The sequence below is a fragment of the Egretta garzetta genome, unplaced genomic scaffold, assembly GCF_000687185.1.
Source record: "Egretta garzetta isolate BGI_Z169 unplaced genomic scaffold, ASM68718v1 scaffold415, whole genome shotgun sequence".
NCBI classification, from domain to species: Eukaryota; Metazoa; Chordata; class Aves; order Pelecaniformes; family Ardeidae; genus Egretta; species Egretta garzetta.
In genome coordinates, this window is record NW_009259686.1 from 1,598,425 (window position 1) to 1,612,302 (window position 13,878).

General features: G+C 41.1%; 1 protein-coding gene across 1 annotated transcript; it reads right to left on the bottom strand.

The window, feature by feature from the left end:
- Positions 1 to 4,591: 4,591 nt before the first annotated feature.
- On the bottom strand, positions 4,592 to 11,197 carry LOC104126238 (glutathione S-transferase 3-like). The gene is given in 6 exon segments (XM_009638787.1): positions 4,592 to 4,747; positions 5,307 to 5,433; positions 6,554 to 6,694; positions 8,486 to 8,511; positions 9,092 to 9,229; positions 11,111 to 11,197. Coding segments are annotated over 6 exon segments (675 nt in total).
- Positions 11,198 to 13,878: the final 2,681 nt, after the last annotated feature.

A 13,878-nucleotide genomic window follows, 5' to 3' on the forward strand; every position in this document is an offset into this window, starting at 1 on the left:
ACCGGGTCCCACCCGGCCCCCACCCCCCCCCCCCCAGGGCACGGCTGAGCCTGCAGCCACGGTGGTGGCGCCTCGGGGAAAATGTATTGAAGAAAGGGGCAAAAAACATGGCAGAGTGTGAGGGGAAAACTGTGAGAAACAGCCCTGTGAACATCAAGGGGAGAAAGAGGGGAGGAGGTAGACGAGTCGGGAATGAAGGAGGGAAACTGAGCCTGAGAAGAAGAGGAGTGGGAGGAAGGTGTTTAAGATTTTGTCTTTGTTTCTCACCATCCAACTCTATGAATTGGCAAAGAATTAAAATTAATTTTCCCCAAATCAAGTCTATTTTGCCTATGATGGTAGTTTGTAAGCAATCTCCCTGGTTTTATCTCAACCCACAAGCTTTTTCACCTTGCTTTCTCTTCCTGTCCTGTTGAGGAAGGGCAGCTGAGGGAGCAGTTGGGCGGGCATCTGGCAGCCAGCCAAGGTCACCCCACCTCAACTACTGACAGAAGGAAAATAAGGTGGCAGCTAGCAGCCTGAGCCTAAGCACGAAATGCACACTCCTTTGATCATTTTGGGCTAATATTCCCTCAGGCTGGGAAGACTGGAGACTCGTTTGCATGGTAGTACCCAAGGTAATAAAATCTGGTAGAGCTCATTCAAGACTGTCAAACATCTTACCTTGCACTAACTTCCTAGACTGGTCTCTGCTTTCCAGAAATTCTCCTTCAAGCTGGAAAGGGTAAGTGAGTCAGGAGAGACAATCCTCAGGCTGAAGCCACCTTTCCTATGCCCCTAAGCACTGGGACAGAGATACGGCATTGCTGTTAAACAAAGGAACAAAGACGTTTTGGTGCTGAAAGGTGATTGTTACAGAATTAAAACCAAAAAATACTTAAAAATACATCTTTTTAAAATTATGCATTTCTGCGCCTAAGTACAGTGATAGCAATAACTGGATTGTATAGGAAGCATAGTGACGATCCTCTCAGAGATCAGGAAAGTGAGTCACTAAGTGAAACTCACTTACAAAAAGTTATTTTGTAAGAGTATGTTCATTGCTGTGCTCATGTATCTGGTACGTTTTGGCAGTAGTTTTATAAATGCTTAAGCTGAAAAGAGTGCGATTAAGAAAATGATCATACCTCCTCCATGGCTCACAGCCACTTCTTCTTACTGCCTAACTTGTGCTGGCATCAGCAACCTAGCTGACTGTGTGATTAATTGTCTGAGCCAGTAAAAAAATAACCCTTAAAATAAAAAGTCTGGAGTTTTCAACTGGTTCAGTTTATGTTGTAAAGAGTAAGACAAGAAAAGCAGGGAAGGAGATGATGTAGACGAGGGAGGCCTGTCTTTTGTTGGTTGTAAAACCACAGCCTGAACTGTTCACTAAGAATAAGGAACACAGTAAAGACATCAGAAATAAACTATAGCCCATGCAGAGGATTTTGTATCTTTCTACTAAGCATAGAAAAACCTGTCCAGTGCCTGCTGTAAGCAGTATTAGGAACCATCCTGTCAGTTGGTCTGACTAGTTTTGCCCGAATTTGGCGTCTTGCTTTTTTTTTTGGTTAGTGTTGCTATACTCAAGCACGAGCAAGTGCCCCAAGAAGCATGCAGGACATCTGCAAAATCCCTACGAACTGGCACTTCTTTTGCACCTTCAGAGGTGCTCACCCAAATACTGAAGTTCCATTAGAATCTACTGCAACCTACCAAAACATAAGCAAACACAATGCAGACTAATCTATACAGATCCCATACGGTCACCAGAAACTGTAACTAGTACTAAAGCCTGTGTCCTGGACTCACTATTAAATCAAAGAGAATTTTCCCAATGCTTTCAATGGGAATGAGCTTGCAATTCCATTGAGAGTGAGTGTTTAAAACCAAAACAGGTTGTGTAGGACCACAGCCCTTACTCCAGCTAAGCATAACTTTTGCCTGGCTGTCAGAACGATGCTGTAGGATGATTTGTACATAAATAGGTCTTACCAGATCAAGGGTTGAAGAAAAACCCAAGTCCTTCTTGGAAAATACATCAAAACTGCCTGTCTGACACCTAAGTGCTTTGGGACAATTAAAAGTGAAACTATACCTGGGGTTATCATGCGTTCTTAACAAATTTTGAGCCAGGAATTATTTGGCCAGCAATGTCAAGAGACATAAGAAAAACGGCAACAAACATCTGTATATCTTCTTTGCTTACTACTGTCTTGAACGCTGGCAACAGAACTGAAGTGCTCTGATGTGTCTGAAAGCATTAGCAAAGTCAGCTAAAAACCTAAATAATTACTGCTGGAGATCTGTACCAGGACTCAAGGATACTCAGTATGAAGATCCTTTACAAAAGACTTTGATCTAAGCTTATTTCCTCCCTAGTTTACCCAGAAGCTGGAAGATTGCGATAATAGTCTCTGTGTACAGGCTGGAAACTAAACTGACAGACCTGTGTGGGAATATCCAAATAAGAAACGCTACATCCTTAGAGAGGGTTACCCCACAACACTGTCACACCATGTAGCCCTGCAATGAGAGCATAAGCAAAAATGGCTGTAGATGTTATATGGAGACGTACACACTTGCTCATATATAAACACATTTAGGTGTCTTCATCTCAAACCAAATCAAGAAGATAAATAAAGAATAACCGAACGGAATACAAGTTCTCATCAACGATTTACTCAAATATCAGGAATTGACCCATCAGTTGGGCCAGACCCAGAGCATTACAGGGTATGTCTACACTAGCAGTCTGGAACAGGAGCATGTTTTTAAAATTAATTTTTTTTAACTGTGCTTTGGCTCCAATCACAGTGTGATCTTGGAGCGTACAAACTGGATTCTTTCTGGATGAAATTGAACTGGAAGGTGTGCTCCAAGAGTGCACCTAATGCAGTCTAAGGGGCATTCAGTCCACACAACCATTCTTGAGCTAGGCTGAAGTAACCCTGTCCCCAAAGGCATACAGTGTTGATCACAAGGTTTTGGTATCAACTGCTCTTCTGTTCACGTTCATTGCTACTGTGCCACTCTGTTTACAAAAAGGCATGACCATCGGCTATTAGGCTTATCACCAACAAGTGCTGGCAGACAGTCACCTCCTGCATCTTTGCTTGTGGAACGTTTGTTTGCACAGCTCTACACCACAACTTGCCTCATATTCTGGAGAAAAAGTTCACTTAACAAAGCAACTAAGATCAACAACTACAGGGTTTCCAAACATTCTTATTAAACCAATCTGAGATTAAACCAAGAACTACACTGTAATTGCAATTGACATTAGGAAGGCAGGTGGCAGATAAGCCAGTGTAGGTCAATATAAACCTTGTATTGCTGGCAATGAGGGAAAAGTAGCTGTAGTGCTGAGAACTTCAGTCGTGCCAAAGCTGGGGAAATTGATGAGCTCTGAAGTGGGCAACTCATTCATCAAATATCAGACGCGTGTACTCACTGGATTCCAAGGTCAAGCAGCATCTTATTTCTCAACCCATAGCTAACATGGGAATTAAACAATGCCATTAGGGACTGAGCACAAGTCTTTTCTTGCAAACTGTATCATTAATATAGAAATATAAATAACAGACATAAAGCCCCACGATAGCACCCTACAGAGCAGCTTTTCAAAGCATAAGTGCCATTTATCAAAGTGATTAAAAACATTTGAAATTCCTTTGTCAAATCATCTGCTGAAACCATAGATTAAAAAAGAGAGAGGGAGAGAGAGAGGAAAAGAAATAACATTTTGAGTTTGGCAGGTATTAGACTTTAGATAGCAACTATATCAGGTTTGTGTTATGGTTTACTACCTCTCCTTCACATCTCCCTTCTCTGGTTTATAAATGCAAATGACTTTGCATGAGGCATATGGGTTAACAAGGATCCCCTTCATATCAAGTCTAAAGAATTTATCCTCCAAGAAAAGTAAAAATTAAGTTTGCAAGCCCCAAATTTCATTCATGACACAACATGACCACATAAAAATAAAAAGTTTATTTGATTAGAACAGATTCTCTAAATACAGCAGTTACACAAAAATGCCATTTGTTAGTCAATTTCTTTCCTAATTCAGTAATTAAAGTGCAGCTTAGTTATAAAGGCAAAATGCTGACATCCCAGACAAGTCACTGGTGTCCAACAGAACTGGCAAGAGAAACGCCTCTCTCCTACATTCTTTAAAAGTCACGTGTTTCATTTGACAGTGGTATTAAAAACAGTAAGGGCCCGAACTGGAAGCAATCATCATACAAAAATCTGATCCAGATCTCCGAAGGAAGTCCTCAGTAGCAGAACGAGCTGAAGCTGTCAGTCAGCAACTTGCATTTCTTTCTTTTTTGCTTTTCCAAAAAGTCACCAGTCACCAGGAAGACAGCATGCTTGCTGCCATTTCACTTGCTTAAAATTACCAGAAAATTCTCAAGAAGAATGAAGGGAAAAGAAAGGTTAGTAGTAAAGTGTTATAAAAGATACTTGCCTACTGTATTTTGTATGAGAGAACACAAGATACTGCCCAGGGAAACTCCTTTTGACCACCCCTTCACCTTTCCTCTGCAGTACAGTTGTACATGTGCAATGTGATGGCTTTCTTAAACTGAGGACAGCTGTTGTTTTAGCCAGGCATGCTAATTCGCTTTATATCATAATACATGCAGAGAACTCTCCTCACAGTGACCATGTATTTATCATCAGGAACATGTTTTCTCTGGCTTCCAGGCTCTAGAAATGTCTTGATTGTGGGGATGCTGCTTGTCCTTTCTTTAAATGCCTAAAAGGTAAACAGCAAGTATGTGGTATTTAAAGAACAGAAAGACACACAGGAAAAAACAATTTAACTGACTTGTGTGACGTCCTTTAACAAGTTGTATGTGGAGGCAAGACAAGAAATATAGTTTTAGACATGGATGAATTTTACTCCCACCCCACCGCAACCTTGTTATTTTAAACAGTAATAAAACAGCCCTCTGTTTTGTATTGATATGGCACGAAGCGGAAACAGTTATCTATGGTTTCAGATGTGTACTTTACTCAAATCACTTCTTGTGATCCAGCAAATATCTTCTGCTTGGAGGTATCACAGAACTGGTGAGGAGAGAGAAAAAAAAGGGAGGGTGGATTTCTTCAGATCCGTACAGGAATTACTCCAGAAAATAATAGATTTTCTAGATGAAATATATTGCGAAGTTCTTCCTAAAGCAAGCAGAGCAAGACTACAGTGAAAGAGGAGTGGCAGATGCTCTTGTTTTATGGAATCATCTACACATAACAGACCTTGAAATATCATTTATCACATTTCCATCCATGAGTGTATTGTTAGTGTAAGGTACCTGTAACTGAGGAAAGCTGAGAACACCTCCGACTTCTTCTACCATTAAAATGGCTTCAAGAAGATGAACATCTGGGCAGCTAAAATTGTTGCCAGCAAGAAAGTCCTGCCCGTGGTCTTTCAAAACCAAGAAGTGTCACAAATGAAAACGCCCAGATGTGGCTAGCCAGCTGGGGTTGATGTTTCAAAATGCACAGGCACATCTTAGACAATACGTACTTTACCCTCTTCTTTTCACCTTTCTCTCCCATGTAACTAGGGATAGTACCGGTGTGGGGGATGTGGGCCCAGTGCCTGCAGTCACTGATCATTTTACGGGATATCTATGAGCAGTCCTTACAGAAGCAGTTTAGAATCTCAGGGTTTCTCTTTACCTGTCCTTCCTATAGCCCTAGGTAATCCCTCGCACTGGACTACCGGGTTAGACACCTCCTTGGTATTCACTCCCTCCCTCCCCTCTGTATGCGGTTACACTCTCTATTTTCCCATTGAAGCTGTAAAAGAGAGGTGATCAGTCTAAAGCATTGGGGCTAGGATTCCACAAGTGGAATCTAGGGCAGAATTAACTATGGCAGCCATCTGTAGGAGATAGTGTGGGTATTTAAGTGGGAAACTGTCTTCCCTTTAGTATTTAAAACAAAAGAGCTGCTATTTCTGTCAGATCATCCTGTCTGTATGTCTTCATTTCCATTGAGAGCACCTCACGGGTGCTATCTCTCTAAGGATCGGTTAGAGAAACACCAAGACTCCAGTATGGCTTGAGCAGCAGACCACTCAGACTGGAAGACAGCAGCAATAGCTGTGAATTACTGTGGTTAAAAAAACATGTAAATGTATTCAAAATGTTAAACAAAGCTAACAATTATCTATTCTAAAACTGCATTGCCTTTGCTATGCTAGCTAGTTTCATTTCTCCTAAAACCAGAAAGTTGCTATTTTAACTGTATATAGGTATGTTTGGATCGTTAACAGTTTTGAGCCAAAGGGGATACCTGGACCCTTCAGTCTGAATGTTGATGTGACTCAGACCATGAAATCTTATTTAGGAATTTCTGCATTTAACCTACCCCAACTTGTCTCATACTGCTCTGACCTCCCTCTCAACTCTCCAGCCTGGAGCCAGTATGACCATCCTGGTTTAAAGTACTGTGCTGACTCCTTTCTGTTTCTTCTGCTTTTGGTAAAATACCCAGTGTTCCCATTGTTATCCTTCCAGAACAATGGAGGGAAATGATCCTCCTACCTACCTTTTCATATGCTGGGAAATACCTGCATGTCGCCTTTTGAACTACAACAGCACGTTTTTTCTCTTTATCCTCAGTCGATAAGAATAGGAACATCAGAATGAAGCCCATAAGGTCATTGGTTCCTCCAACATACATATCAATCCTTAAAACCAAAACAAACAAAAAAACTTAAATAAGAAGGCACCTCCATAAGCAGAGTTTTCTTAGATTTGTGTTGTGATAGTAAAAGTCTAATTTCCCACCCCCCTCATGAAAATTATTTTTGCAGTTAAAAAAAAAAAATATGTCACAGTCTGAGTCTCACTCATATTTGTAGTGTTGTTGGCACTTCACTTGCCTCATTGATCAGGATTAAACAGGATTGTACAGAGGTTAAAAAAGTTTAACTTTGGTGTTACAGATCACTTCAGAATCACCAAAGAAATACACCGCACCACAAGAAGATTCATCCCCAACAGGCTTAGTCGCCTGGATGTATCCCGCCTTCAGGGTTTCATCCAAAGTCCAAGTGGTGCCAAATAGATTAATAACGGAGTTGGAAACCTGAAGTCTACCAGGTTCCACATCTTAGCTAAATTATTAGTACAGCAGTTCTTCAGATCATTCTTTTTATCCATTTTTCCAGAGCTCTGACAGCAGGTTTTGTACTGTAAACAAGACTCAAATTTAAATTAAGTCCTCAAGAAAATGGATAAAATATTTGGTAAAATAGTCTAACAAAGTCTTCTAGCCATCCTATGTCACAAGAGATTTGAGTTCCTGCTGTGTAATGAGACTGACTGCAGTGTTTGTCAGGCAGCAGCTTCTCAAAAAAGCCTCTGTAAGGATTAAACATGTAATGTGTAATAAGAAGCTATCAGATATTCCTGAAAGCCTTAATGTATGCCAGCTTCTTGCCTGCATCTATCTGGTCTTCCAAAATTGAACTTCCACATAGTACCAAGACCAGCTATCCAAAGTACTTAAACCTGGAGCTAATCACAGGAAGCCTTCCTTGAAACACCCCTTTCCCCCTGCCCAAGAACAAATCAACAAATGTACTTCTTTTACATTTGCTGGTAAAACAGCAGAAATAGGCTCCAGGCTAAATCTAAAACTCTAAAAGGAAGAGAATTCCTTTTGAAGGAAGAGGTATGCAAGGCATGCAAGCTACAGGAACCGAGGGCTTATCAACAACACAAAGAAGCTGATAAGCTGTGACTGGGGGTCCTATCTGAATATTCATTCTTTTTATTACTTCCCTGAACCTGTTTCAGCCAATTCTTCCAACCATTTGCACCGTTTAATGGCAGTTTATTGTAAAGTACCTATTAAAGTTAGATGCTTTACTAGTTGACCTTAGTTTTCCTTCTTTTGAGAAACAACAGGAAATGGACATTTAGAGGCTACATATTGAGGTAGTCCAATCACGTTTGGTTTGTTTTTTTTCCTTCACACAGCTACAACAACAAGACCTGGATTTAGTTTCACATGAAACCAGAAACTTTTCAACAGCTTTTAGCTGTTCTTTTCCCAACTCCCAAAGACCTGAACCATGCACTTTTACAATGCTGTGGAACATCATGCAATCACAGGTAACGTGAATGGCACATCTTATTTTGCAGCCAAAAGTTAAAAACTAACCATTGCTTTCCAAAAATTTTCTGTTTACAAAAGTAGTTCAACATTTACATGCAGTCACCTCTCAAATGCCTGTGTTGAGCTGTATTAATCTTTTACTAAAGCTCAGTAAACCCCTGCTTCAAATACTTTTAGGTAAAAACAATCAAATTAGAACAAATCAGTTGGGTTATATTTAACCGTGGCCCATTGGGCTCGCTGCAAGCTGTGTGTCACTGAGGCACACATTCTCTGGATGTGCAAGTATGCAATTAATTCTAGGTTTATCTAAGCTACTATAATAAATTCAAGAAGAGTAGGACTGTAACAGTACAGGGCTCTCTCCTTCAGGTCCTCCTGCTGTCTTCAGAAGATCATTACTTTAATGGTGAGTTTGCTGTGGGTTGTCACTATATTATAACTTATTAAACTGCAGGACACAATTATTGTGGATTAACATCCTTGCTTTAAAAAAATTTCACTGAAACTGCAGTCAGGGATGTGTACAGCAGCTTTTGTGCTGACAAAGAAATACAGTGGAGACAATCACACTGAACATATCAACTGTGTAAAAAGTGTCTAATTCTAAATACATAAAACCAGTTCTGTTCCGTTACTTAAAACACATTTGAAGCGAGTGTCAGATTCCCAAATTTCTCCCTTACAAGCAGTATCTTAAGCTAAATCAGGACATTCAATGAAGTTTTTGGGTAAGTTTTTGCAAGTTACTGAAGCCCGGCATAAGTTTGTGGGACCAGGTAGGACATGTAGACAAATGGAAAACAGAATAACCCAGAGGCCTGGGAAATGCTCCAGGTTGGAAAGACATTATGTTTTCAATTGCATCTGTCCACATATGGGGAAAAAAATCAGCCTCTGCAGCTGCTTGCAGCTCTCAGTTTTACTCCTCTCTCTGCTGTGTGGCAAGTAAGCCCCATACAGTCTTCAAAGTCTTCTCTTCACACCTCTCCTCTGAGATATAGTAAAGTCTGCTCACACTTTTCTTGCGGTTTTGTGTGGACTCACCTTGCAGGAGCTTCTCATACTGCTCTCAGGTTTCCAAAAACTCTTCTTCAAACTGACAGAAGAGAATGAGGAAGAAGAGGAAATGAATGTCTTTTCACACTTCCAGAACAGATAACCTTTTTAAGCATCATAAAAGGTAGAGAATAGACATCATGGTTCCTTCATTCCAGATATGGCTCTAAGGGAGAAAATGCCAAGGGTAGAAGCACTGGCAAAACCTCTTGGACTGTCACATTTGACAAATGCAGCTAAGGGCAACCCTAGCAGACAAACAGGCGGTAAGAACTGGAGTGAGGATGGTTTGTTTGGTATTGAACAGGCAATTTAATGTGAGACAGTCAACAATACAGACTAGGCTGTCCTTAAAATGCATTCTGGAACGTGGAAAAATGCTCTGCGCTGGGACATTTTGATTTGGGAGCTAGACAGGAACAAATTCTTAGAAAGTTAAAACAAAGCTTTTACAAAATAATGTAAAACTATTCCACCCAGCAGGAAGTTTAGTACAGAAGCATGTTTAGGACACCTAAAGATGAATTATTCACTAGATGAGAAACAAGAAGATACAGAATTGCCTGTGATCAGAATGATGTAGTTATATTCAGTGTGGTTCAGGATGGCTGGTCCAATCTGTGCTACGTACAGAGGAATTCAGTTCAAGATTAAGACACCAAAGTTAGACGTCTACAGGCATGTGTTTGCATATGCCATACATGTCTATAGTCAATGTAGACCAGAAAATGATTGAGCTTGCCAATTCCTAGGTGCCTAGCTAAGGACTCCCAAGGATCCTTCCTCAGTCAACCTCTCTCAGAACATCTGCGCAGTTTATGTTAATAATTAAGACTTGCTATACTAGGGAAACCCCAGAAGAGTAGGTATACTAATATAGTGCCATTGTTCAACCACAGTAAGTGTGATCACAGAGCATGAAATTCAGAACCCAGGTTTCTGCTGATGAAAAGCTGGCAAAAGAATATCCCAAGGAAAAATGTAGTAATTGGTAGCTGTCAACAGGTTGGGCATTTTAAATTAAAAAAAAAAAAAAGAAAGAAGAAAATAAAAGAGAGAGGGAATTAAAACATAGGAACAAACAATGCAGGGAAGCAGCCAGCTGTGTCTTCTGTAAGGCCTTCAAATAAAGACTGGTGGTCTTCTTGAAACACTTGTATTCCTCAGCTCAGTACAGGGGTAACCGTATGAAGCGTAACAGCCTACTATATAACAGAGGACGCCCGGAACAACTGCTAGTCATTTCTGTCCTCAGACTAAATTATCGGTTTATCACCAAGATAGATAGCAAATGAATAAGTAAATCATATCCCATAAAAAAAAAAAAAAAATTAAGTGGTGTCTTGCTTCTCTGGTTTACCCAAATATTTTTCTTCCTGCTCTGAGATCTCTAATTTCCTTACACATGTGGGTCAGTTCGCTCACTTCACCCTGCTAAGCTTCATCTAAATGATGCGACTAAGACCAAATATATTTCATGCTATAGCTTATTGTGGAGGATGCAACCAGTGGAGTGAAAAAGAAAAGAAAAGTCTTTGTGTGAGCATCCAGATGAAGCCAGAAAGACTAGAGAAAGTCAGTATGTTGCTGTTTTACTTGGCACAGATAATACTTGTTGTGCCAGGAGCACATCTATCATTCAGCTCAACAGCTCTGGGTCAGTAATTGAATGCTTAATTAAGCATTACGCATTCTTGCACTGAGCAAGAAACTGGTTTACAGTGTCATTGCTCAGAAGACATGTCACTTGAAGCCATACTTTTGTGTGCCTGAAGTAAGAGTGTTTAATTATACTGAACAGCCAATGCTCATTTACTATTGCGTCTTGGGATGCCTTTTCTTTTTCAGTTAATAACCTGCGATCTGCCTCAAAGAGAAGCTTACCACTGTGCAGCTTTAAGTTTAAAACACTAAAACAAACCTCGACCCTACCTGCAGCTAACAACCAGCAAATTGACTCCATCTTGCCTCTTCCATCAAAGCAGTAAAGTTTCAGTTTTCCAGCCATGGCTTCAAACTTCCCATTACCTAAAATAGTTATAAAAGATAGTAAATTACTAATGATACAAAAATATGATGGCAGCTCTAATAACAGTTCACAAGTGACTCATATGTAAAAAATTTGTTAATTTTTGACAAAATATTTCAGTAAATTTTGAGTCTAAACAGATTTGTTTTTACTGCTGCACAGTCAAGTCACAGTATTTCATAGTCTTTTCATTTCCCTGAAATTCAGGAAAAGTAAGCATCAAGTTGCTAAGTAGGAGATAGCAGAAAAAAAAGTCACCACTACAGAAATTCTTAACACTTTTAGAAAATGTAAGTTTTACCACTAGAGTTACTCAATCACCACTGAAAGCCAAGTTTCGATCAAAGGGGAGAAGAGGCGGTAGAGAGTTTTTTCAAATCTGGCAGTCCCTGTATCAAAGAATACCAAAAGTATCTAAACATCAATTCTACGCATACTTAGGCAAAATATGGGAACATATTTTCAAAGCTTCTCACTTTGACTTTCTCGCTGTGGTGATCCAGGGTAGGTATGTGATCCAGAATCAGTAGAAATGTCAAAAGAACGACCAGCTGCTTCTGTAATAATCCAGATTAAAATACAAAGAATCAGGCTGTTGCACTACTTACCCTTCTGCTGGTCGCATTTCTTTCTGTTAACAAACCCTGTTGCTAAGCAAAAATTTGTAGACTTTTCAGTTGATCAAATACACCATGCTTTGCAAGCAGCATTTTAGTTCTTGAACGGCTTAATAAACAAGGCTATTCATTTTTATTTTTTGAATAGGCTAGTGTTTAGGAACTGGATTCCACTGTAGAGCCATAATCCAAGGGAGCATCACATTTCATCATACTGGCATTTCATGTGCACAACTCCAAAATAGCAACTCCTTGCTGCAACTGAGAGCTGTTTTTCCTCTGTAGGGAGATTTTTTGTCACTCCAATCCACAGTTCGGGTAATCCTGGAAAAGAGGCTGTTGGCATGCAAACAATAACCTCCAGTTCCTAATGTTGCAAGCATTCTTCCATAAGCAAAGGGAAAAGCAATCTTTGAAAGACCTTGAGCACACAGGCAATCCACTTGTTAGCCGACAGGCACAAAAATAGAACACAAAATACTAGACTGCATCTGACCATGGGAATTGAAATGGCCCAGGATATTAGCCCTTCGCACCTGCTTAGGAGTCTCAATTTCTTCCTAGGTAAGGCACTGGGAACTCAAACATTGCTGAGTAGTATCTATACTGCTAATAAATGCAACAGTGCATGAGAAACAGAAAAAAAAAAGTATCAGCGTGAACTACGTGAAAGAACAGAATGAAACAGGAGCTGCTTCTAATAAAGCTAAATGCAAAGGAGAAGAAAAAAAAAGCCAAAGGTGATTTTTACCTTGAAGTTTAAAAAAGTCAAAGAAACAGAAGAATCACTTTTCTTCAGACATGTCACAGGAGATAAGTCACTGTTGCCAAGCACACATCAATGCAGCAAAGGCAAACAGAAGGTAAAGACAGGGTGGGTGCTTGTCTTGTAAGTACAGGGGGATCAACAAACTTTGAAGCAAGCTGTAGTGGTCTGGTTCCTAAGACTGAGCCTGCCATGCAATACTGGAAGAGAAAGTCCAACCTGTAAACTGAAATGTGATGGAAAGAGAGTGCCCTGGGGATGGGCAAAGAGCTTCTCCCTTCCCCACTCTTCCTACCAGAAGGAGGGAAAATGGCAATTTGCAGCCAGGAGCAGCGATCACAGGTAGGTTGCTGGCCATTCCCCTCAGCCTGGTATCTCAACAGCAAAAGGGACTTTGGGAAAAAAGGATCTGAACTTACTCCCTTCTTGTGATTTATGAAGGCCACCTGGGCTAACAGGGGTAAAGAGGGAACATAAATATCTGTGCAAGTACGCATTGCCCCCACACGAACCACACAGACCAAAACGTTGGCGAAGCGGGCCAGGAGACCAGCTGGGCCTGGCAGCTCCTCCAAGACTCCAGGACCCGGTTTTCACTGCGAGCATTCAGCAGCCCTCGGCCCAGCAGCGGCCGCTCTTTTCTGCCCTGCATCACTAACAGCAACCTGGGGGGAGAGCCCCCTACCCAACCCGCGGCAGGTAGCAGCCTCCCGGGCCGTCAGCTCCAGCCTCTTCCATTTGCGACAAGTTCTTCATGGACACAGGACGAAGAGTGTTAGGACAAGGGGAAATGGTTTTAAACTAGAACAGGGTAGGTTCAGGCTACAGGTAAGGAAGAAATTTTTTTACAATGAGGGTGGTGAAACACTGGAACAGGTTGCCCAGAGAGGTAGTGGAGGCCCCATCCCTGGAAACATTCAAGACCAGGTTGGACGGGGCTCTGAGCAACCTGATCTAGTTAGCGGTGTCCCTGCTCCTGCAGGGGGGTTGGACTAGATGACCACTAGTGGTCCCTTCCAACCCTAAACATTCTATGATTCTATGATTCTATGTTATTAAATGGGGAGCCATCACGCTGGTCATCGGCGGCGGGGGAGGCCACCTCCTCATCGGGCACCCGAATGCCCCCCACACACCACGAGAGCCAAGCGAGCCAGAGGACACCAGGATGGTGATGAGAAAAGAGAAATCACAGAAACCCACATGATTCACACAGGGAATTAAAAAAAACAAAAACAAAACCAAGCGAACACACACGGCTGTTAACCAGCGAGGCA